The sequence below is a fragment of the Molothrus ater genome, chromosome 18 (assembly GCF_012460135.2).
Source record: "Molothrus ater isolate BHLD 08-10-18 breed brown headed cowbird chromosome 18, BPBGC_Mater_1.1, whole genome shotgun sequence".
Lineage (NCBI taxonomy): Eukaryota > Metazoa > Chordata > Aves > Passeriformes > Icteridae > Molothrus > Molothrus ater.
In genome coordinates this window covers 3,655,774-3,680,651 of record NC_050495.2, presented here as the reverse complement: position 1 = coordinate 3,680,651, position 24,878 = coordinate 3,655,774, and the positions used below count along the sequence as shown (strand labels likewise).

General features: G+C 57.5%; 1 protein-coding gene across 1 annotated transcript; it reads right to left on the bottom strand.

Moving 5' to 3' along the window:
• Positions 1-91: 91 nt before the first annotated feature.
• SH2B3 (SH2B adaptor protein 3) lies at positions 92-24,642 on the bottom strand. Its single transcript, XM_054516804.1, has 9 exons — positions 24,531-24,642; positions 23,664-23,773; positions 16,692-17,474; positions 6,118-6,219; positions 5,770-5,861; positions 5,582-5,673; positions 5,191-5,405; positions 4,754-4,925; positions 92-4,250 (listed from the first exon to the last, which is right to left on the bottom strand). Exons 1-9 carry the CDS (start codon positions 24,640-24,642, stop codon positions 3,955-3,957), a joined length of 1,974 nt encoding a protein of 657 aa, XP_054372779.1. The 3' UTR covers positions 92-3,954.
• Between the last annotated feature and the right edge of the window lie 236 nt (positions 24,643-24,878).

Genomic DNA, 24,878 nt, shown 5'->3' with positions numbered 1-24,878 from the left:
GAGTCCAAGGGAGCATTCCTCCCTTTTAGCATCCACTGTCCACTAAAACAATGTCCAGGCATCTGGAGAGAATCAGACTGAAGACTACAAGTGAGAAACAAGTTCTAAAAACAGTTTATTAAGAGCAGATTTTTTTTTTTTTAATATTATGGTAAAATCGCATTATTCAAGAATAAGTTACTTGTACAGTACATACAGAAACAATATATAGAAAAAATTACTATACAAGAAGAACTTTTCTGTGCAGGTGAAAAGTAGAACTTTCAAATTAATACACTCCCAACAAAGTTGTTGGCTTTAATCGTCCTGCTGAAGGCTGAGTTAGGGAATGCAGAGTCACCTCCCTGCCTCTGGGAGCTGCTGGGGAATGCTGGGGCTGTTTGGATCAAAGCTAAAAGTTTGGAATGCTGGATGACACCAGGGTTCGGTGGTCCAGATGACGAATGAGAAGCTTTGGCTTCTCCCTGGATCTTTTCCTAGAAGTTTCACCCCAAAATAGCTTCAGTCCGAAGGGATGGGTGAGGAATGGTGGTGTCAGTGTTCGGTACCTGCTGTGCTGGGAGCTGGGAGGGAGGGAGGGAAGGAAACATCCACTAATGCTTCACGTCAGGAGCTCCTTCAGAACCTGACACCCTTGGGGACACAAAGGCCACCAAGCAGGAGTGGCTGTCAGCAAGCAGCAAGAGGAAGAGGAGGGGGAAGAATTCTGGCAGGACCCAAGTTTTGGATTGTGCCCTGAACCAAGTCCCTGCTGTCACAGAGCAAAGGCACTGCCTGGTTTTCATTTTTATTGCTAAAAGCTGTCCTTGGTAGGTGGATGAAATGGGGCTGCCCACCCCCAGCCTCTCCTGGGGGAGGCCTTTGGGCAGGGCCAGCTCCAGAGCTGCTCCTGTGGCTCCTGCCTTCCTTAGGTGGGATCCAAACTCGTGTTCCACGTGCCCATCTCCAGGGCCAAGGCACAAACTGCTGCCTTCACCTGAGCAGGGGCCACCTGCCCTTGGCTTTCCCTCCTCCCAAAACTCCCAGGAATGCCGGGAAAAACCCACAGGGGCTGGGGAACCAAACCTGCCCAGCCCTGGGCTCTTCTCTCAAGTCACAAGAACATAAAAATCCTGCAAAACGGTTCCATTCCATAGGGTGGAATGGCTTTAATGCTGTTTGCCCACTGCTGTAATGCAGAGGAGTGAGTACCTTAGGGCTGGAGTAACGTGCTGGCAGGAGCAGAGTCGTGCTCTGACCTCTGTCACAAGCCAGATGTTTTCCAGGAGAAACGAGATTTCAAACTCAGCTCCCCCTGGGAGCTTGGGAAATAGCCCAAAAATCCCCTGCAATGGATGTGAAATGAGGAGCTGGTGGAGCTGGCAGGGCTGGACAGCCCTCGGCTGCCTGTGGGTGAGTCTGGGGATGGAATTAGTTAAATAATTATTAAATTAAATAATCAGAGGGACTCTCCCACTGCTCACTGGTGGGGAGAACAGGAGTTCTCCCCCACTGGAGTTTGTTTGCATGGGGGAAGTGGCTGACAGGGAGATAATGAACCCAACGTGTATTTTACTAATCAAGCACAGCAATTTCCATTTAAACTGCGGAGAACCCCCTTGTAATTAAACTGCAGGTTAAAAATACCACATGCACACGCATGTTTCAGTTCTGGCACTGGAACAATAAAGTCCTGGCGTGCCAAAACAACCCACCCCAGCAGCATCTGATTTATCTGGCAAGGATTTCTCTGGATTCATCTGGCAGGGGATGTGAATAGCGCTGCCTTTTCCCAGCCCATCCTTTCTTTGCAGATGTCGGGAGATTCGGGTGATTCCACCTCGCCTTTTGGGGGAAAACCCCTTGGAACACAGCTCCCCGGAGCTCAGTGGGACTAAAACCAGCAATCTCAGCAAGATTTAGCACACCCCTGTGTTCTCCAAGGCTTTGGGAAGCCGGCAGCCATCGAGGAAAGGAAACGACAACTTGCGCTGTGCTGTCCCCCCTTCCCTTCCCCATCCCTATAAATGCAAGAGCACGGGGAGTTATTTATGAGCCTGGGAGGGAGCTGCCTTGCCTGGCACAAGCCAGCCCTGGGGATGTGCTCCTGCCTCTGGCTGCAGCCTTTGTGCTGCTCCAGGGAGGAGAATGGGATGCGGATACAGCTGAGGAGCCCAGCGAGGACAGGGCTGCCTTTGTTCCTCCATCAGCCTCTCCGGGGCTGGCAGTGCTGCAGGACCAGTGCAATTTGCTCTTAATGCTCCAGTTTCAGGCACAAGTGTAGAGAAAGCAGGGGGAAAAAAAGCCTTTGCCTGCTCTAAATGCACAAAGCCCAGGAGAGAGCAAGAGCAAGCAACAGGGAGGCACAAAAGGAAAACCTAAATGGTTTCTCCAGTTGATGGTTCCCGTTTGTCCCAGCCTCATAGTTTGATTTATAAACCCAGATTTGCTCTCATGGCTGCTTCCTGGGCTGTTTGCCTTTCAGCTCCTGACCTTGTCTCCTTGGACTCACCCAGAACCTGCAAAGCCCTGTCCTAGAGGCTGGGTTTTCGTGCAATTCCCTAACTCAGCCCAACGAGGCTTTGTGTTTGCTGGTTTTCAAATTAATTGCTAAATGTTAATGCTCCTGAGGGGTCCCACCTGTATTGCAATTCCAAGGAAAATAGGAATAAAAAAAGCTTTCTGTAAGGCAATCTCAAGGCAAGTTTTGCATCCAAAATCCCAGGGAAGGCTGTGCTGGGAAATCTGGAAGTTGAATACTGTGAACATCCCCTCCTGTGTGGCGCAACGGCTCCAGCCCTTCCTCTTTCCTAAAATAAAGGCAACTTCTCAGAAGTGCTTCCTCTCTCACGGCTGCCCCAGGCAGGTGAAGCAGCCCCGGGGGCTCAGGAACAGCAGCAGAGTTTGGGGACAGTTGGGGGTCAGGGGATGCTGAGACCCAAGGATTTGGACCCCAGATTTGGTCCCCAGGGACCCCCATCGCCTGCAAGAGGCCGTGGTGGAGCTTTAAATGCCACCAAGCTCCTGGTGACAGGTTTTGGGGGGAAAAAGGCAAGCAAGAGTAGGGGAAAACTGACTTTAGATTTGTGCCTAAAATCACTGGGATAAAACGGTTCCATCACTGGGATAAAACTATTCCATCACCGGGATAAAACAGCTCCATCACCGGGATAAAAACGCCTCCATCACCAGGATAAAAACCCATTCACCACAGGGATAAAAAGCCTCCATCACCAGGATACAACGGGATAAACCCCTCCCTCACCAGCAGGAGAGGTTTGTGTCAGTCTCTGTGTTAGTTCTCAGCTGGTGCCATGGCTAAGGATGGAAAAATTAGTGTTCAGTCTCAGTCAGCTGGGACAGCAGGATGAGGATCCCTCTGCCTGGCGCAGGGAGTGACCACGGCTGTGCTGGGTTAAAAAGGAAAAGCAAGAAAAAGCCAGTTTTTGCCTTAGCTATAAAAAAAAAGCCCAAACCCTGCTCACCATCCTTTGTGGGAGCTCAGCTCAGGTCGGGCTTTGCTGATGGGTTCAGCAGCCGGGGAAGGAGGATGAGGCCTGGAGCAGCAACTTGGCAATGAATTTATATTCATTCTTTTCTTGTTATCCTGGGGTTTTTTTTAACTTCCTCCAATTCCGTGGGTGGAACACAAGCCCCTGGTTCCTTGGCTGGGCTCTGGTGTGTCAGGGACAGGCAGGACACCGGGCCCAGTGCAGGCACAAGTGGCATTGTGTAAACAGTAACGAGAAAGCTTCCATAAGAACAACAAAAACAACAATAAGAGGCCCTTTAACAGGCCAACGAGAGGGAGCACACCCGTACAGGAGTGAAAAATTACCCCCTTCCTTGCAAAAAATACAATAATAATCCCTAACCAGAAGGAAGAAACAGGTACATTCTTTCTCTCGATGGATCCCCCAGAAGGTCTCCAGGATTTCTCCACCCGAAAGTGCATCCCAGTGCCGGCTGTGCTGGTCACAGTGGCGTGTACTGGTTGTCAATGGCACGGACGTGGCCCCTGCCTGGTGCCTCCACCTCATAGTCCGAGTCACGGGGCCGGGCTGTGGTGGCCGTGGTGGCCCTGGCCGGGCGCAGGCTCTGTGCCAGCTCAGCTGGTGGTGGCACCAGGTGGAAGATCTGCTCTGCTGGGGGACCCCCGGGGGGCTCATCAGGGCCGTGAGGGCAGGAGGAGCTGGCGGGGATGAGGCTGAAGTCGGGGCTCCATCCTGGGAAGGGCAGGGGGAGAGGGACCGTGGTGCTGGAGCCGGAAGCTGCAGACAGAGAGAGGAGGTGATGGTCAGGGGGATGCTCCTGTCGCCCCCTCTCTGGGGGTGTGGGGTGCATCCCATGACCCCCCCCCCCTGCAGCCAGTGGCTGGGAGCAGCTTCTCCTTTCTCAAAAGGGGAAGTTGGGAGCTTGGGAGTCACCTTTTGTGCCACTGCCCCGAGGCTTCTGCTTCCCCACTCCAGGAGCAACCAAAGGGCCCGGGGCTGGCACCCACACACAGCCCGGGCACCCTCCATCCCCCTTCCTGCACACCTTGTGTCCCATGGGAACATTCCCTTCCCTTCCCTTCCCTTCCCTTCCCTTCCCTTCCCTTCCCTTCCCTTCCCTTCCCTTCCCTTCCCTTCCCTTCCCTTCCCTTCCCTTCCCTTCCCATACACCTTGTGTCCCAGGGGAACATCCCCCTTCCTGCACACCTTATGTCCCATGGGAACATCCCCTTCCCTTCCTCCTTGTGTCCCACAGGAACATCCCCTTCCCTCTCACACACCTTGTGCCTGGGGCAGGACCATGACGTAGCTGGAGAGCCGCACGTCGCAGGCGGAGCCGCACTCCAGCGGGATGGGGTAGCGGTGGAAGTGCTGCAGCATCTCCACGATGGAGGAGAAGTGCAGGTGCTGCACCCGGCACTGGCCCCGCTCCGTCAGCGCCAGCCTCAGGTGCTGTGGAGAGGAGCAGGGACCCGTTACCCTCCCTGCATTCCCTCCTGGAGGACGCGGAGGGGATATTTGGGATGGGGGACACGCCGATGGCTTCAGCACGATGTGCTGCATCCCCACCCTGTGGCTCCCGGGGGATCCCCCTGGCCAGGACAGAGAGCAGGAGAGCATCTCCCTGGGGTGGGATGCAGTGGGACAGGGGCTGTCCTGCAGCAGGGGCTGCCCCTGTGAGATTCCCCTCCCCATCCCAGCCCTGTCCCGCCCGTACCTTGGCTCTGCCCTGGAAGTTGAAGGTGAGCACGTACTCGCCGCGGCGCGTCTCGCTCTGCCGCACCAGGAACACGCCGTGGCCCTCCAGCCCCCCCAGCTGCACCAGCTGAGCCGCCTTCACGCGGGAGATGGGCCCGTGGAACCAGGGGCAGGAGGAGAGGAACTGCTCCATCTTCGGCCCCGCCGCCTCCCCTGGGCCCCCCGGAGTCGCCCCTGCCGGGCACAGGGATGAGTGTCCCTGGGAAATGGGATCCCTGCCCATCGCCCCCATCCCCTCCCCTCTGTCCCCTCCCCTTGTGCCATTTGGGGAAGGACAATCAGCCCAGCCACGGTGACCCCCCAGTGAGGGATGCTCTGTTCCCAGGGTCCCCTGGGTGTCCCCAGCTCACCTTGGCTGACGGGGTCGGTGCTGGTGGCGGGGCTGGCGGCTGTAGGGTCGGGGTGTCGGCACGTCAGGAGCTCAGGGTCACCTGTGTCAGACCTGCTGGGGACAGGAGAAGCCAGGCTGAGTGCTGGCAGTGGGGACACAGAGCCACTGTCCCCAGCCCCGGGCTCAGGGACATCCAGAGGCGCTTACCCCTTGCGCACACACTCCCGGATCTCGGCCGTCCAGCAGCTGAGCTGCTGCTCATCCCCTGCCTCAAACAGGATGTCGGTGGCATTGGTGACCTGGGGACATCAGAGAGGGACATGAGGTCTTCAGAGAAAGAGAGAGATGTGCATCCCCCACCCACCCAGCCACGCTCAGGACCCCAGCAGGGAGAGCACAACCCAACCCCAGCCTGCACTCCACATCCTCTGTGCATCCCCTCCCTGGATGGGAAGAGGAACTGAAATTTGGCACTGGAGCTTTTGGGAGCCACATGTGCCCCAGGGGGTGGGAAAGGCCTCAGGGCTGGCTGCAGACCCTTCCAGCAAGTCCTACCTTGAGGACAAAGGTGTGGAGGTTATCGGGCATCTCGAGGCGTGTGCACCTCCGCACCTCCTGCACAGCGGAGCAGGCGACGAGCAGCTTGGGCTTGGAGCCCTGTGGGGGGAACACAGAGCCTGAGCTGAGCCCCAATTCCCCCACACCCCAAAATACTGCTCCAGACCCCAAAACACTGCCCCACACCACACTGCTCTACCCAGTCCAGGAGCCACCTGACGCACAGCAGCCAGCAAAGAAAAAACCCCAGGGAAAGGGAAATGCCCCAGCAGCAAGGAAATACCCTGTGTGGTGAGGAAATACCCCTCTGTGGCAAGGAAATACCCCCCACAACACTGCTCAGTCACTGTTGGGGCACCCCAGGGGGGCTGAGTGACATCCAGACCCATCTCAGGGGTCCCAAGGACCCTGCAGGAGGAGAGGGGAAGAAGGGGGTTCCCAGCATGGCAGCACGCTCCAGGGATGTGGCACCGATGAGGAAATTGGGGTGCAGGCAGGGAACATCCTGCTCGTGGCTGTGAGGGTCAGTGGCCTGCCAAGAGCTCCCTGGTGGCTTTGGCACTGACACAGGCACGTGACAAAATGCTGAGCAAACACTTCCACAAAGGCTAAAATATCCCTGCGGCAGCTTTCGGTTCCTCAGGAGGCTGCGGCACGTGGCACAGGATCCGGGGTGCCAGGGGGGCAAAAATTCCCTGAATTGGGCAAAAAATCACCCAATGGTGCTGGGTGATGGAGCCAAGGCTCTGTGCTCAGCCCCACAGCCAGAGCCATCCTGTGCATCCCACACCCACATGCCAGACCCCCTCATCCCCCTGTGCCAGGCTTGCTGAACAACATTTGGGCTGGCTGTGATTCACAAAGTGGCTTTATCATCCCACGGGATGCTGGTTCCAGTGTCCCTCTTCACTCACACTGTCCCTACACAGTGACAGCGTCCCTACACCCTGGGCTGTGGCACTTCACCCCACAACTGCCAACCAAGCTGCCCAAATTCTGCCCCCAGCTCGTGAAGCTCACAGCAAACCCACCCCACCCACCTGTATGACACTCAGAATGTCCCCACCGGACACTTCCTCGGTCACCCAACCACATCATCTTTAGCTTTGCTTTTTTTTTTTTTTTGCTTTTTTTTTTCCCATCCCCCCTCCTCCCTCCCTCGAGCACTCGGTGTTCTCTGGGGCCGGAAACGCAGCGCGAGAGGGATCAGCCCTTATCAGCTCCGAGCTGCACCGAGAAGAAAGTTCTTAGAAGTCGCTGGTGTACGGCGTCATGCACAGGGCTGGTGACACCGCGGTGGCTCCGGCAGCCCCGGGCCCGCTGGTGACAGTGATTGCAGCTGTGCTGTGCTGCAATCACGGCCACCGGGGCTGCCGTGGGGCGCCGCGGCTTTATCCCGAAGGAATTCGATTTTTCTGCCACCTTTGGAACGTAACCGTGCCCCGTGCAAAGTCCTGTGTGTGGAGAAGGTGAAAGGAAATCTCTCATCCTGGCCACTTTCCCACACAGGGAGCTGTGACGTCCAGCATGACCCTGAGAGGGTTTTATCAACATCCCAACCACAGCGCTTGGGGTCGGCTTCTCAGGAAACGGGGAAATTCCAGGAAAAGGGAGTTCGGCGAAGCCCCCCGCGCGTCTCTCGGCGTGGAGAGCGCAGCTGGAACGTGAAGGGAGAAGGAAATGATGCAGCACAGAGATACGGTGCCCGAAAAAGCAGGCTGGCTTCGGGGAAGTGCCTACCGCAGGCACGGTGCCCCCGCTGCCGGGGCGCCGCACCTGACCGCAAGATGCCCGGCTCGATGCAGCCGCTACCGGGAAAGGGAGTTCTCAGTAAGCAAAAGTGCACACTCAACACACCGAGGGTTCACCCACGGGCTCCTTCTCGGCAAGAGGTGCCCCAGCAGCGCTGCAGGGATGGGTAAAGCCCGCTGCTGCCTGGCTCCGTGTGCTCAGGATGCTCAGGAATGTTTAGGATGTTACAGGGTGTTGCTCCAGCTCAGCCCCAAGCCCTACATCAGCTTCCACATGGAGATTCACCCCACTGGATCTCCAGCAAGGATATTTGGGATTGATGGTGTTTTTCACAGCAAAGCTCCTCCCAGCTCGCCCACCTGTGCCAGGAACGCTCTCCCCACGAAGCTGTGAGCTGCTGCCACAAGGAGCACGTCCTGCCTGGGTGCCCAGGGGACACTGAGGGTCCTGGGGGAGCTTTTCCCACTCAGGCGAGGGGGAAGGTGGCTCTCCAAGAACAAGAGTGGCGTGATGATGACAGCGGTGGCAGTGGCCTGGTGATGATGGCAGCAGTGCAGTGATGAGGGTGGTGGTCTGGCAGTGGTGGCACAGCGATGACAACAGCAATGGCAGCAGTGTCACGGTGACAGTGGCAGAGTGATGATAACAGTGGCACGATGACGACGGTGGCACAATGATGACGGCAATGGCAGGGTGATGATAGCATTGTCACGGTGATGGTGGCAGTGGCTGGGCCATCAGCCCAAGTTCATGCAGAGCAAATCCTTCGAGAGCAGCAGGAGCTGCCCCCGGCCCCTCCACGCCCCAGGGGTTTCCCCACACCGGCTCTCGCTTCCACTCTGAGTCACCCACGGGAGGTGGGGAAGTGCCTGAGCCCTTGTGCAAGGTCCCCAACGGATACGGGTGAGATTTGTCACTTCTTGTAAATCACTGTGGCCCTTACGCAAGGGACAAACCTCAGCCAAGCTGCAGGGCCAGGCCTGGCCATGCTGGATGGACACAAAACCATATCCTGTGCCTGCAGCCCTGGGGGAAGCTGTGAAGTTTTCCAGGAGCGTGGGTACACACAGCTCTTTTCCAGGCAATGCTGAGTGAACTGGGTGGAAAACATCCCCTGGTGCCAGGGCAGGGCAGGGAGAGGCAGCGGGGCCCTGCAGGGGTCAAGGGTTCTGCTGGAGAGTCCAAAGTTCCTGCTGGAGCAGCCATCGTCCTCAGGAGTTTGCACCAAGGGTAATCCCAGCCTTCATCCTCGGGCATTTTGTGTGGCAGGAAATCCCACAGGTGGTTTCCCTTGGGAGTTAAACCCAAGGCTCATTCTTGAGGACTTCTGCACCACAGATAATCCCAAAATGTGTCCTCAGGGTTTGCACCACGGCCAATCCTGGTGTTCATCCTCAGGGATCTGCACCACCACCACTCCAGTTTTTCATCCTCAGGGATCTGCAGCTGACTAATCCCTCTCTCCAGCAGCCAATCCCAGTGCTCTGGGGGAGCTGAGAGCACAGTTAATCCCAGTGCTCTTCCTCAGGTGTTTGCATCACAGCTCATCCCAAGGGGAGAGGTCCACCCTGGACAGCCCCTGCCAATGCTGGTTTTTGGGACAGGGACTGGAATCCCATTGATTTGGCCGTTCTGTGCCTGCTGCAGGGACCCCCTAGCTCAGGGTGACATTCCCAAAACACTCCTGCCTCTCTGCAGGTGCAGACTGCTCGTTTAGAAACCTCCTGACAGCAGCAAGCACCATCCTGGGCTCTGTCCTGGCTTTGAGGAACTGGAGCCTGGAGGTTCCCCGACTATCAAACAGGAACATGGGAGGTGATTCCCGCTGCTGTGCGAGCTCAACATCCCCCACCCCTGAGGTTCGGGTCATCACCTCCCAAAAACCCCTCTGTGCCCACCCCAAAGCCCCTCCAGCACCCGCCACACAAAGGAGCTCCCGGGACACGGTGTCTCGGAGCATCCCGCGGGCCGGGGCAGGGGACAGAGCTGTCCCCGAGGGGCCCGTGCCCAGCGGTGACAAGGGACACCGTTGTGCCGGCGCCGCCACAAAGATCCCTCTGTTCCCGCCGGGCGGCTGCGAGCGCCGGCGAACGGCGACGGGAGAAAGCACAGCCCCGACCCCGCCGGCCCCTGAGCCCCGATCTCCCGCTGGATTCGCCCGGGGTGCTGCAAAACAGAACCCCAAGAACCGCGGGGTGAGGCTGCGGGTGGGGTTTGGAGGGGTCCAGGAATCCCCACCCATCCCTGCAGCTGGTGGCTCCTCTGTTCTTTGATCACCCTCCCTGCTTTGCATGAATAAGACAACGTTCCCAAATCCCCCAAACCTCTGCAAAACATCCGCAAAACCCCCAAACCTCTGCAAAGCTCCCCAAAACCCTGCAACGCCTCCCAAATCCCTGCAAAGCACCCCAAAAACCCTACAAAGCTCCCCAAAACCCTGCAAATCTCTCCAAAACCCTGCAAAACCCCAAAAACCATACAAAGCTCCCCAAAACACTGCAAATCTCTCCAAAACCCTGCAAAACCCCAAAAACCATACAAAGCTCCCCAAAACACTGCAAATCTCTCCAAAACCCTGCAAAGCCCCCCAACACCAGCGAGCCCAGCAGCTCACAGCAGGGCTGAGGGTGATGGGGGCTATAAACAAGATCTGTAAACAGCTTTTGCCAGACACTTGATTTTTTTTTTTTTAATTTATTTTATGCCAGATTCGGTTCCAGCGTGGGCTGCTTTAATAATTTCCTGGAATAAATAACGAGCATGGAAAGTAAACAAGGTGTCTGCGTGCAAGTGGGAGATGCTGCAGCCAGGACTGAGTCACCCCAAACCTCAGCCCCAGAGGAATGAGGGGGTCCAGCAAAGATTCTGCAGGCTCCCCACAAGCCCTGGGGTGTCCTGGGATTTTCCCAAGGTTTTGCATCACCCAGGATGATGGAAAAGGTTCAAAAACCCAAGTGGGAGCATTCAATCCCACTGGATGGGTATTTTCATTCCTGCCCCTTGCCTGGGGTTGGACGGAGTGAGTTTGCCCAAAATGCTCGTTTTTAACACAATCCCCAAATGACACTGAACATCACAGTGCCCATCACAGACACTGGAGCTGGGATCTGCCTGGTGGGAAGGAGCAGGGTCCACCCCAGCCGAGCCCCCAGCGGGGCTGGGATGAATCCTTGAATCCTTCCAGACCCTGTGCTGCCTGCACAGGCTCTCATAAATATTTACCTTTGAAAGAAGCAGCTCTCAGCCTCGAAACAACCACATCCTGGGCCGTGAAAAGAGAGAGAGAGAGAGAGAGAGAGAGAAAAAAAAAAACAAAGAAGAAAAAGGGGGAAAAAAAGAGAGACAACCACCCAAAAAAAACCCCACTAGGGCATTTCACATCAGCTGTGGGGACCCAGCACCCAGCAGCACCCACAGCTCTTCTCGAGCAATGCATTCCCTGAGTGCTTTCTCAGTCCTTTTTCCTGTGGTTTGCCCAATATCTCCATTTTTTGCCCACTTCTCAGCTGGCACGTGGTGCTTTCCACCCCGAGCAGCCCTGCAGCATCCCTGTGAGTGACACTCTGATAAGCAGGGGCAGGAGGACAACAGCCCCAGGAAGGGCAGATTTCAAAGGATGGGGTTGAAAGGATGGAATCCTCCCGAGCCCCAAACCCCAGAGTTCAATGAGGCAGATATTGGGGTCCATCCTGAACCCTTCCCCTCACACCCAGGCCCTGGCAAGCCCCATCCCAGCAACAGTTTCCAAAATAAGAAACTCTGCTCTTCAGCAATTAACGCCGGGGCTGTGGTTACGCTGCTAAAAGTGTTTTTTCCGTGCATGACCAAGGATGGAAAAAGTTGTGGTTAATAAATGACAAATAACCTTTGTCTCCTCGCCCTCCTTCCCACCCCCCCTCGGTACCCAAAAACAGAGCTGGGGGGAGGGGGAAGAGAGCAAAAGTCACCACCAAAATCTCACAAAGCCCTGAGGCCGCCCAGCCCCGGTGCCTTCGAAGAACAGAGAGGATGCGCCTGCCCTGCCCCGGGGAGAGGCTGCCCGAGGGTTTTGGGGCAGCTCCAGGTGTCTTCAGGGCAGGTTTTGCCTCTCCCAAGGGATTTGAAGGACACCCAAACCCCTCCAGGGTCATCACAGATGTTTTCGGGGTTGCCAGGCGAGGGATGCGATCCTTGAGGATGCTGCTGGGAGCAGGATCTCAGAATCACAGAATAAAATGGGTTGGAAGGGATTTTCAAAGGCCACCCAGTCCAACCCCTCTGCAATAAGCAGGGACACCAACCAGATCAGGATGCAGCCCCTGGAAATGCCGAAAAAGGGATGCAGTCCCTGGGAATGCCAGGAGAGGGATGCTGGGAGCAGGATGTTTGGAGAGGGATCATAGAAGAACAGAATAGTTTGGGTTGGAAAGGATCTTGAAAAATCAACGAGCCCAACCTCCTGCAGTGAGCAGGGACATCTTCAGCTGCATCAGGACAGGATACAGCCCATGGAGATGCCAAGAGAGGGATGCAGTCCCTGGGAATGCCAGAAGAATGTCATGAATGGGATGCAGCCCATGGAGATGCCAGGAAAAAGATAACAAGAGAGGGATGAAGTCCCCAGGAATGCCAGGAAAAGGATGCCAGGAGAGGGATGTGGTCCCTTGGGGATCCAGATTGACACAAACCTGCCCTTTCCTGGAGCAGGGATGGGATGATGGGACACTGAGGTGCTTCCCATCACTGGGAAAATTCTTCTCAAGGTGAAAAAGGGGGGAAAACTCCCCCTCCACCACTGCCCTTCCTTGGCCGAGTCACTGAGGCCATGTTTGAGCAGCTCCAGGAGGAGCAGGGATAGGGAATGGGGACCAAAACACTGGGATGTTCCCCATCCCATACCTGACCAGCTGCCACTCACAGCCCCAAGCACCAAAAATCGGGGACAGGAACCTGCTGGCTCAGGAAGGTGACAGTTCTCAGAAACCAGATTCAGGTGAAAGGTGTAAAAACAGAAAAAAAAAAATTGAAAAAAAAAAAAAAAGAGAAAAAAAGAAAAAAAAGAAAAAAAAAAAAAAAGGAAGTCAAAGCAGCCTCACACTGAGCAGAGACAGAAATACTGCTCCTCCCGTGGCTTCAGCAAAGATGTTTGAGCTGGGGCAGAGGCTCCAAGCGCTCTCTCCGGAAGGAGTCTCCAGGCCAGTCCCGGCGTGCCATCAATTTGTGGGACGCCCTGGATTTCATTAAAATGCTATAAAGAAAGCAGCACAAATGCAAATCCCATTTCCCTTCCCCTTCCTATAAAAACATCTGGTCAACAGAAACGGCTCGGGACATTTCCGCTGCGAGTCACGGCTTTCATGGAGTTTGGGATTTGGCCATAGAAGAGGGATTTGGGGTTGGGGCTCAGCTGAGGAACGGGGCAGCCCCAAAGCTGACAAACCTGGGTTTCCCAGCTTTGGTTGAAATTTATGAAGGTGGAAAGATCTCAGAGGTGCCCAGTGCTAAAGGTTGTATGGGATTAAATGGTGTGGGAGAGGAGAAAACCCTTAATGCCTCCAAGGAAATCAGGGAGGATTGGTGAGCATTGCCCTCATAGCAGACATCAGAGAATCCACATGGGTGCAAATCCAGGACCATGCCCAGGTTTTCCTGTGGCACATATATGTAAAAAATGAAAAAATGTGTGTGTGTGTGTGTGTGTGTGTGCATGTATGTACATATATATATATAATAAAAATATATATAGCCTTAAAAATATATATAACCTTATATATTATATTATATTATATTATATTATATTATATTATATTATATTATATTATATATAGCCATATATACAAGCACTAGAGGTATCCCAATATCCCTCTATTCCAGCTCCTCTTCCACACAGCATCGTCACCTCACTCTGGCCTCTGGAATGTCCCCAGGGTGGGACTGCCCCTCAGTCCCGTGCCCTGCAGCCAGGCAGGGACCCTCTCTCAGGAGAGATCCCATCATCCCCAAATCCCTCCTTGGCAGCATCATTTTTCCAGTGCTTGAGGGAGGAGGGAGCGATGCCCAAACCAAGCCAGCTGTGGCTGTGAGCACGGGAAGGGGAGCTGCTCCCTCTCCCAAAATCCTCCCAAATCCAAATCCAAATCCCAAAATCCTCATCTCTTCTGGCACACGCCTGGGGCAGGGGATGCCCACTCCAGGCAGTGCCACAGGTGCTGCCACATTCTTGAGCGCAGCTCCCTGACCCCTTCACCCAGCACAGCCACCCAAGCAGTAAATGGGATCAGGGCTCTTCAAAGCCCCCACTCCCTTTGATGCCAGGCACGTTATGGGATTAAGCTCAGAGGCCCCATTGGAGCACCGGGAGAAAGGGGGGGATAAGGAGATAAAAGCTGCCAAAGGCAGCAGGACCCCCCTCCTCTCTCCACACACCTGCCTTTCCCAAGGTCATTCCAAGGGGATGGATATTTGGGGGTTTGGCTAGATGCTGCAAAGCCCTGAGGCTGAGATGAAATTTCAATTGCATCCTATTATTACAGGGTGAAAGGGGGAAGGAGGAGGAAGGGGGAAGGAAGAGAAGGAAGGGGGAAGGAAGAGAAGGAAGGGGGAGGGAAGAGAAGGAAGGGGAAGGAAGAGAAGGAAGGGGGAAGGCTGTTTCCAGGCAGACTGTGAGGGTAACCAACCTCACAGTTCAGAGATCATTTGGGGTTGAAAAATCCCAAGAACAGATTTTACAGTTGCTTATTTAAAACCATCAATTTTCTATGGTGATCAACAGCATCCACAAATCAGGAACAGACCCATGAGATGGGGAAAAGGCAGTGGAAAAACCCTGGGAGCATCCCGGGGCAGGAGGATGGCAAGGAAGGGGTTCCACACAGCCATTCCCAGGGGTTTGTTGAGTGTTTTTTAGTTATTTTAAAGGAAAATAACCCCCCAACAAACTGTTCTGTTCTCACTGCTCCGTGGTTTGCCCCGTGCTGGGTTTGGGGAGTGGGAGCCACCAGCACCGTGGGGGATTTTCCACCGCCCCCGGAATCCAACCGCAGTTACTGGGAAAGGGTCAGGATTGATTGTGCTGTAAAGGAGAAGGGAGCTGGCCCTGGCCCAGGGAATTGGAAAGGAAGGAGCCGCCCTGAGAATATTTGCACAGGAAGCAATTTAATCCAGAGACTTGCAAAATCCAGCAAGGAACATCCCCCACTTCCGCAGGCCTGGCTGAGAAACCCCCTGCTCCAGGCTCTGGGGTCTCCAGCCTCGTGGGGATGTGGAGCAGCAGGAAATCTCCATGCCATGGAGACTGCAAGGAATAATGCTCAGAGCACTGGGGGAACGTGGTCAGTGTCTTGTTTGAAGTGTCTCCCACCCCTGGGTCAAAGCTGGGCAGGGAATGTGGGGAGAGGAAGAATGTGCTGGGCTTGCTTCCCAAGGGGGAGGGAAACAAAGAAAGAAAAAGGGAGGAAAGGAAAAAAATATAAGGGGGATAGGGAGAAGAAGATGGGGGTAGTAAAAAAAAAAAAAGTGTGAGGGAATTGAAAAAAGAAAAGGGGAAGTGAAAAAAGAAAAAGGAATAAAAAAAAGGGGGGAAGAAAAAAGTAAAAGAGATTTAAAAAAATAATAAGGGATTTTAAAAAATGGGGAAAAGGGAGAAAAAGGATGAGGGAGAGAAAAAAGGCAGTGCTATCCAGCTGCTGGAGCACCCTCCAAGTGCCCCAGAGTGCCTCTGACCTCCCTGTGCCCCGGGATGGGGACACACACTCCCACGGGGACAAACAACTGCAACCCTTGACATGACGGAGCAAAAGCAGCTTTTACTTTCAGATGTTACAATTTTGATGTTGTTTCTTTTTTCAAATATTTAATATTGGAGTTGTTTGACGGAAATAGCAGGAATTCAGCCAGCTGCTCCCTGACCCTGCTGCCCTGAAGGCAGGGACAAGGCTCCAGCTCTACCGGAGGTTTCCTCCTTCCAAAGCACAAGTTTGTCATCAAAGTTAAATGAGAACAAAAAAAAAAGAGGAGAGAGAGAGAGAGAGAAAATTCATCCCATCACGCCTGTGTAAGTCCCGCCATGTGGAGGAACCATCTTTTTACAGATTAAACACCCCAACTCCCCCCACATCACTCCCCACTCCCTCACATCCTGCATCATCTCCACTCCAGCCACGTCTCAGCACCACAGGAGCTCCCTGCAGCAGCTGAGAGCTGAACTTCCAGTCACAAAACTCCTCACAAAAAGTAAAACTATGGGTCCCACTGGGAGCAGAGAAAGGCACAGAGCCCAATTCCTATTTTCCCTTTTCCTCTCCCAGCTTGCCCAGGCAAGCAGATGCTCAGGCTGCTAAAGGCACAGCACAGGGGACAGGGTGAATTTGGGGTTCATCAGACGGGGTTGCCCCACACCTTGGTGGAATGAGGCTGGGATGAGCGGGATGGAGGCCACCAGCCTCCATCCTCAGCTCAGAAGGCAGGCACTGTGCTTCCAGCTGGAAAACCCAGTTCTGGATTCCCAGCAGGGAGAAATGCAATGACACATTGACCGGCTGCAGCAATTAGCACACCTTGGTCTCAGCATCTCTCACTCCTAAGACAAGAACCACAGGTGTGGCTTTGTCTCTTCTCAGAGCCATTAAACAAACAAGGCCCAGCCTCGTGTGGCTGCAGCAGAGGGAGAGCAGTGGCAGAGCAAACCCATCGGGGCCCCTCGTGGTGAGAAACCCTTGTGGTGCTGGGTGCACTGTGGCCCTACTCCTTCCTGTGGGATGCTCTGGCATCCAGGCATCATTCCCAGCCGCGGGACCCTCAGCAAGACTGGCTGGAAGAGGCAAGAGGCGGCAGGTCCTTACCTTGGGCGGGTCGAAGAGCTCCAGCACAAATTCCTCGGCGTCGGGCGGCCCCGCTCGCCGCAGCACCAGGCGGCAGCGCTGCCAGCGCGTCCCGCTGTCCAGGGAATTCTCATCCAGCAGCCCGTACTTGAGCAGCCCCTCCTTGCGCACCTCGGGGGGCTGCTCCCGCGACAGCCCCCAGGGCAGGATGCGCTTCCCCAGTCCCGGCTTGAGAGCCGCCTCCGCCGCCTCCCCATCGCCATCCCCGGGCAGCGCGTCCGAGGAGCGGCGTCGGAAGAGGCTGCGCCAGCTCCTGCGCAGCTGGCTGAGCGAGAAGGGCCTCCGAGCCGGCCCCGCCAGCTCCTCCGAGCTCCAGGACTTGCGCAGCCCGGAGGGAGCAGCCTCGGGCGCTCGGATGGGCTGCTCGGGGCGGGCACCGGGCTCCGCCTCGGCTTTGGTGGCCACCGTGCCCAGGGAAGCGTCGGTGTGGCGCCGGTGCGTGTCCCGGTAATCCCGCGCCGGGCCGGCGGGCAGGATGCGGAGCTGGTTCATGGCGATGCCCTCCTTCACCTCGTGGCAGAAGTACTGCTGGAAGAGGTCGGTGAACTGCACCGAGAAGTTCTCGGCGGCCAGCAGGTCATGGTGCGGGTGCTCGGTGGCGAAGCGCAGGTAGTGCCGCGCCAGCTCCTTGGCGGTGCTGATGGCGTGCAGCTCGCAGAACTCATGCCAGCCCCGGGGATGCGCTGGCGTGCCGGCTGGCAGCGAGTGCCCATTCATTGCCGAGGCTCCAGCGAGGCGGCCGCGCTGCAAGACAGAGCACACGGCTGGTGAGGGCAGCCCCAGGGTCCCCATGTGTCCCCCACCCCTGGCTGGAGTGGGCATACCCCACTCAGAATGTGAATCCTCAAGGGGAACGCTGTGGGCGACTGGGTCCCACTCCAAGCTGCCTCATTCCCATGGATTCATTGGAAATGGCCAGGAGACAGCCGCTTCCCAGCGAGAAGTGTGGCCCTGTGACCAACTGCTGTGGCCACCAGCAGTGGCCATGCGGGACCCCGAGCCCCCCAGCCTCTTTACACACCCATCCCCACCTGGCTGGGCCGTGCCTCAGTTTCCCCACCTGCGCGGTGGGAGCGGGCAGGTCCCGGCTCGGGGCGTCTGCGCGGCTTCCTGCCAGCACAGCTGCCTGCAGCTGCCCGCCGCCCGCGGGGACGCCTGGCCCGGCCACATCCGCTCGGCTCCTGCCAAGGCTCCGCAGCGCCGATGGGTTCCCCTCCAGGGACCGATTTCAACGGAGTTGATAAAACTGGAACGGGGGCGGGAGGGGAGGAAGCGACATGAAAAGCTGCAGAAATCCAGGGATGGAGCTGCCTCGCTGCCAGATCCTCCCGGCCCCAGCAGCCTGAGAAGAGGCGGCCGCGCTGCCGGCACTGCCCGGGGTGAACGCGCGTTCCTGAGGGGATGCTCGGCTGCCTGCGGCACCGCGGAGCTGCCGGGCTCTGGCAAACCACACCGTATCTCTGCCCCCAGCAGATTTCGCAGCGAGGCCAATCTGGCAGCACCGTGGCTGGCGTGCAGCCGGCCCGGCGTGCCCGGCTGAGCCGGCAGTGGTGCTCCCCAGGGCCGGCCCCGCTGCTCACCAGAGAACCTCGTGCTCGCCCGGGGCACTTATCGGGGCCGTGCACTCCGCTCAGGAAGGAAACATCGGCCAACCCACCCGGATCCTGCCGCGCCGGCACAGGCACTGCTGCCTGCCCGAAACTCCAGCAGCAGCACCCCGGCTGCTGCGAGGGGAGGAAAAGCGGATTTGTCATGGGGAGGAAAAATAATTAAAAAAAAAAAAAAAAAAAAAAGACGAAACAAAAACCCTGAGGGGCCAGGAGGAAGTGAGCGGGCGATGAGGAACGTGCGGGCACAGGGGATGGTGTTTGCAGCCGGGGCGGCGATAACGCCGGGAAGCGGAGCTCTATCTCTGCCCACCCGCTGCCCTGCCGAGCACGTCCCGCGAAGGTTGCAGGCGAGGGGAGATGTTATCTGCCCTCCGCCAGCCTCGCCGGGCCCGGCTTCTCAGAAGAGCCGCCCAAAGCTCGGGGCCGTCCGGCGTGCTGGCAGTGCGGGGCATGCGCCCGCCGCAGCCCGGCCGAATCCCCCGGCAGGGCCCCGTCTATCGGCGCCGCCAGCCTGCCGGTGACTCAGCATCCCCCGCCGCGCTCCCGCTTCCTCCCGGCACCCGGGAATCGCCGCCGCACCACCCACGCCGCCGGCACGCTCAGCGGGATGCTCCCGCGAAACGCGGAGGGAAGCGGGGCGCTCATCATGAGAACGGCTCCTCGGGCAGGTGGGAGATTCCCAGGGTAGGGGATTCGCCTTCCAAGATTTCAGGCTCGCTTCGCACCAGCTTCGGGAGAGGTTTGTGGCGCGGGAAAAGCCGGGCTTCGTCTGTGCCACGCGGTGGGAAACAGCCGAAGGCCGTCTCCAGTAGCAACGCGCTTTTCCAAGCCGACGATGGGAAACGCTCCCCAGCGCTTCCTCCTCCCAGCACTGGCACGATGCCGACCTCACTGCTTCTGCCTGGCACGCTTCCCACATGGAAGGAGCTATCCCGGGTGAATCCATGCAGGAGTTACCACGGCAGCCTCCCGCTCCTCTGCCCAGCCCCAGGTTTCTGTAGCGACATCCACAGGGATGCAAGTTCCTGCTGCTGGGTGAGCTTCCCCCTGCTCCAGCCCGCTGTGCTCCACAAAGCTGGAATCCAGCAGCCAGAATTTACATTTTAATCCTCATGTGTTCCCGTGAGGAGCTCCTGGCCATCCTGCAGGTCGGACAAAGGACTTCTGATCGCTTCCATTTGCTCTGAGTGGAGAATCCAGCCCATCCTTGGACACACCTGGACTAGTTGGGACTGGGGGGCTTCCATCCCCTGCTGACTGCTGGAAGAGCTGCATGTCACCAAACCCACCCCACCTCGGGGCTGTTTGTGGCTGCTGAGGTTGATTTGGGGTGCTGGGATTGCTTTGGGGTGCTGGGCCAGGAACTCGAGGAAGAGCAGGACAGGACAGACCGGCCGTGGTGGCTTTGATGCGGGCTGGGACAGCGAGCTGGGGCTTGTGCAGGATCCAGCCCTGCAGCCCAGCCACCCCCAGCAGCTTCCCTTAAACTCTTGCCCAACCTGAGCGCTGCTGCAGCGGTGCCAGCACCGAGCGGGACGGGAACCCGCGCCTGGATCCGGCAATGGGTTATTTGTCCCAGTAAATGCATTTGTTGTTTGATTGCAGCCAGAGGAGCTGGCAGCACCAAGCAGTGCCAGGGCAGTGCTGGGAGCCAGCGCTGCAATCCTGCCACCGCTCCCGGAGGATGAGCACTCAGAGCCAGCTGGACTCGCCACAGATCCAGCTCGCCACCTTCCCACCACGGAACAGCCACCCAGGGGTGTGGAGGTCACCCTCCAGCACTCAGCACCGCAAATCCAGCCTTGAGGGGAAGTGTGAGGGGGCAGAGCCCACGTGCCCTGTGCCCAGCCCTGCTCACACACTCTGCATGTGCAGCAGCACCCGAAAATGAAACCGGCCCCACTCGCCACCAGTTCCACGGCAGGAAAATGCACAACAGTGACGTGAATAGGAAATGTGATTGATGCTCTCCCAGAAATAACTGTTCCCAACTGGAGGAGAAGCATCCTGAGGCATTTTCAGCTCCCTTTATAAGCACAGGAATACTCAAAACTCATCCCAAGGACTATTTTCAGGAGAGGGCAAAGCGAGGGGCTGGGAGACGCCCTGGCCAGCCCTGCAGCTCCCCACTTCCTGAGTGGCAGAAATACAAAGTTCCCACAATCCCAAGAGCGGGAACATTGTTCCTTCCCAGGATGTCCTCCATGAAAAGAGCTATTCTGAGCCGGCTGCAGCCTTTCTTGGCATGGCCCCGCAGCCGCTCCAAGGCAGCTATAAAAGGCCAGGTTACAATGAACGGCACTTTTCAATGGAACTGCATCTGGCACAGCGAGCTTGGGGGGATGCAGCTCCCTGGAAGGGGGCTCAGGGGGATGCAGCTCCCTGGAAGGGGGCTCAGGGGGATGCAGCTCCCTGGAAGGGGGCTCAGGGGGATGCGGGTCCCTGGGGGATCCAGCTTGCAAGGGCTGGGTGATGCAGAGCCTCCTCCCAGGATGGGGATGGTGCAGCCCCACTCCGCATCCCAATCCCCAGAGATGGCAGATGCTGGAAGAACATCTGGATGCACCCCTGGATTGAGGGGGACAAGCAGGGTGCTGCAGCCATTTGGGGGTGGGCATGGAGATGCTGCCATCCAGGAAGGGAGGAGGGGTTGGTGAAGGGGGAGAGGTGGGGAAAGGGTCTGGCAGCAGCCTTGGGGTGTGGGATACACCCACATATTCACAGCATCACTATAAAACAGCCAAAGCCAGTGCCAGCACAATCCACAGCAGAAACTGCCCAGCATTGTCCTCCTCTTTCCTCTGGAGCAGCTCCCTGTGATGGTGAGGGTTCTCTGGGTCTCACAGAGGGTGATGGCACAGCACCATCACTCCCTGTGACCCTCTAGCTGTTTCCACACAAGCTGGAGAATCCCACAGGGTCCCAGGAATTTCCCTCTCTCTCTCTTTTGGCTGAACCAAACCAGCAAGTTAAAAAGCAAGAAAGGAGTAGGACAGAGGGATCCCCCAATTCCACACATCCATACAGGCTATAGGAAATCAGTTTAAAAGCCAGTGTGGGGAGGCAGATTTTGCCCTCCTTCTCCCCCTTTGTCATAGGACATACACACACCCCTCATTTCACCTCCTGGCACTACACAACTTTCTATATTAAAGACCCAAACTGGCCTTAATTTACAGCCCTCTGTGGACTGAGCAGCACCACAGACCTCTGGGGATGTGGGTGATGTTACAGCACTTCAAATCCGAGGGAAGTTCACCTGATTGGCTTTCCCTGACCACTCCAACAGGACAGACACGATGGAGACAATCCAAACTCTCAGGTCAAATCCAAGCTCCTCTCTGGCTCGACCCACAGCAACTCACCAGCACATACAGCTGTGGCCAGCCCAGCTCCCCAAAAAACCCTGAGCCTGCCTCCATATCGTGGTGTCTGGCACCTTGCAGCCTGGTTTACACCATCACACTCTCCTACACCCACTGCCTGCGGGGAAAAGCCCGGCAGCGGGGTGGCCTCTTTCGACAGGGCTTGTTTTGTTGCATGAAATGAATTGCTGCGGTGTAGGCGTGGGAGAACCCGGGTGCAGGGAGTGCTCCTGGGGGAGCAGCTGCCCGGGGGTCCCTGGGGACAGCAGGGAGCAGCTGAGCTCCCAACCAGCCTGGCTGGCCACAGCAGCCCCCCAGGGACTGCTGGATTTGGCCCTTTCTCCTCGGCGAGCTGCGGCAGCACCACAAACCCCAGCAGCGATGAGCGCTTGCACTTTCACTTTGTGTCACCCACTGGGATTTGTCACGACACCTCCGCGGTGCCCATCAGTCCCATGGGTGTGTGGGTGGGGAGGATTTGCTCTGGCAGAGGATGGAAGATCCCTCAAAAGCCACTGGCACTCGCACCCCAGCCTCACCAGCACAGCACGGGGTGCTGGCAGACCTGCAGCCCTGTGGGCTCTGGTGAAACCAAACCAGACCTTACCAGAGGCAATAAATACGTAAAAGTTATGAGAAAATAGAAGAAGCTTTGGGGAGGGGAAAATGCACAGGGATGAGTCTCTCCTGCCCCCCCAAAAAAGTTAAAAAGAGATCCAAAGCATTGTTCTAGTCCCAAACAAGTCAAAGTGAAACCTGCCACTAATTCCATAGGCCTTTAAACACCAATCCTGCCAGCAAATCCAAGTGCAGCAAGGACATGCAGGAGATGGCAGTGCCAGGTCCCCTCACAGGCCACCTCTTCCTCTGGCTGCAGCCCCACGGAGTCCCTAGGCCACCAGCCCACAACTCCATCACATCTTGAATCAATTTACAAGAATATCGAAATCGCAGCTCGACAACTCATCCTGGTTTCCTTGACAGTAAATCCCAGCCCGGGCTGCAATGACCGTGTCACTGCCGTGAGCCAGCGGCTCCAGGCTCTCCGTGGGTGACCCTGATGGGGGGGTTTGGCACAGGCAGGCCTGGGCACGCTGGCAGGGCATGGGAAGGCTGCGGGGATGCTGACCGCGGGTGCATCGGCCTCGTGCTCCGAGCCCCTGCCAAGCCACGGGGCCAACAAAGTCTGCAGGGAGCAGAGAGTCAGAGGAGCTGCTGGCAGGCTCCAGGTGGCAGCTCTGCTTGGCATTCACGGTGGGCACGGGGGCAGAGGCAAGGCATGGCCCCCTCGGGCAGCACAGGGCCCCACAACATGGGGCAGGTGGGCATCACCCCACTGGTGCTGCACCCTCCCAGAGGGGTCACCCCCACGGCAGGGGCTGCAGGGCTCCGGGGGGAGGCAGAGGAGAGGAGCAGGGCTGGCTCCCTGCATGCTGTGCTCCCGGCTCTGGGATCTCCAAAATACGGATGCTGGGAAATGGGGGACGTCGAGGGATCCTAAAAGAAGGGGTGCCCTGGGGTCCTGTGCTGCTAGAAGGACGGGGGTCCCCAGGATGGGGGCACTCACAGAGGAATAGAGCCGCTGGAACAGGGAGTGCCCACGAGGAAAACGGGACCACGGGTCCGCACGGGTGAGCAGCTCCTGGAAAGAGGCAGCCCGAGGAAAGGGCACAGAAATGGGGTGAGGGGGAAGGGGCTGCTGTCCGAAGAAGGGACTCACGACCCCGCAACGGGGGCACCGGAGTTCCCGGAGTGAGAGAATCCAGCCCGGGGCTGCCGAGGAAGCTCCGGGGGCTGCACAGGCGGAGCGGCCGCCTCGCTGCTTCCTCCCGCCGCTACTTTCGCTTTCCCGCGGCCGCTTCCCGGGGCCGCCCGCCCGTCCCGGTCCAGCCCAGCCCGTCCCGGTTCAGCCCAGCCCGGCCCGACCCGTCCCGGTTCGGCCGCGCGGTCGCGGTTACCTGCAGGAGAAGGCGTCCGGCTGCCGCTCGCCCATGATGGAGCGGCGGAGCGCCCGGGACGGGGCGGGCGGGACGGGGCGCACGGCTCAGCACAGCACAGCACAGCACGGCTCAGCACGGCACGGCTCGGCTCGGCTCGGCTCAGGCAGGAAACCGGGGCAGGCGGCTCCGCATTTCCGCCGGGCGGAGGCGCGGGGCGCGGACCCCGGCCCCGGACGGGTTATGTAAAGCGGAGCGGCGCGGCCGGGGGCGGAGGCTACGCGGGGGCGGAGCGGAGGGACCGCCCCGTCCGTCCGTCCGTCCGCTCGTGTGACTGTCCCTCTGTGTGCGTGTGCGTCTGTCTGTCCGTTCGTTCGTCCGTCGGGCTCCGCGGGTGCGCCCGGCTCCGCGCAGCTCCGCGCCGCCCCTCCCCGCTTCTGCCTTTATCTTATCGCATCCGCGCCCGCGGAGCCAGCGGCACAAACAGCCCGGCCGCGCTCCCCGGGTGGATTTAATTTTATTTTTTACATATATATATATATATATGTCTTTAGTTTTTGTGACTTTTAGGATGTTTTCTCCTTGGATTTGCGGGTGTCCGCCCCAGCCCCCCTGGGAGTCGGGAGGGAGCCCGAGCGTGGGGCTCTTGGAGGCTCGGCAGGAAAACACCCCCAAACACCCCCATTCCTGTTCCTGCTCGGCCACGTCTTCCCCAGCTCCGCGGGCTGGGACCCAAGGGACCTGTGCGGTGGCAGAAGTGGGCCAGATGCCGTCTCAAATCCCATTTCTCATAATTTTCCAAATGATCTTGTGGCGAAAGGCAGCGCGGGCTGCTGCCCACGTCCAGCCAGAGCGGATCAGGACAGTTGTCCCACAGTTGTCCCGCACCGTGGGCGAGGGGCTCGGCCGTGACAGAGCGGTCACAGCGTCCCTTGGTGCCGAGCAGGACTGAGAACTGGTGTGGGTGGACACGGGTCAGGCTCAGCCATCCCGCTGCCATCCTGGTGCCATCTCATCCCAGGGGAGCAGGGGCCCCGCGGCAGAGCCACAGCCGCCCACTCTGCCGTGGGAAATGGAGCAAAAAATAAACTTCCACTGCACCTTTTTCCAGTAAAGGGCTGGACTGTGGTTTGTACTGTCACGTCTGGCGCATTGACATCCCCCAGTCGTGTTACTGATTGTACCAAGAGTTCCTACAAAGCCTTGTCTGGAATGGCAGCGGTGCCAGGGACAGAT

Coding starts and splice junctions, on each gene's coding strand:
- SH2B3 (XM_054516804.1), bottom strand. CDS start 24,642: ATGGCAGCGGGATGGCTGAGCCTGACCCGTGTCCACCCACACCAGTTC. Junction 23,774..24,530: donor GGCCGAGCCCCTCGCCCACG/GTGCGGGACAAC, acceptor TGCCGTGCTGAG/CCGTGCTGTGCTGTGCTGTG. Junction 4,926..5,190: donor ACTTCCAGGGCAGAGCCAAG/GTACGGGCGGGA, acceptor TCCTCTCCACAG/CACCTGAGGCTGGCGCTGAC.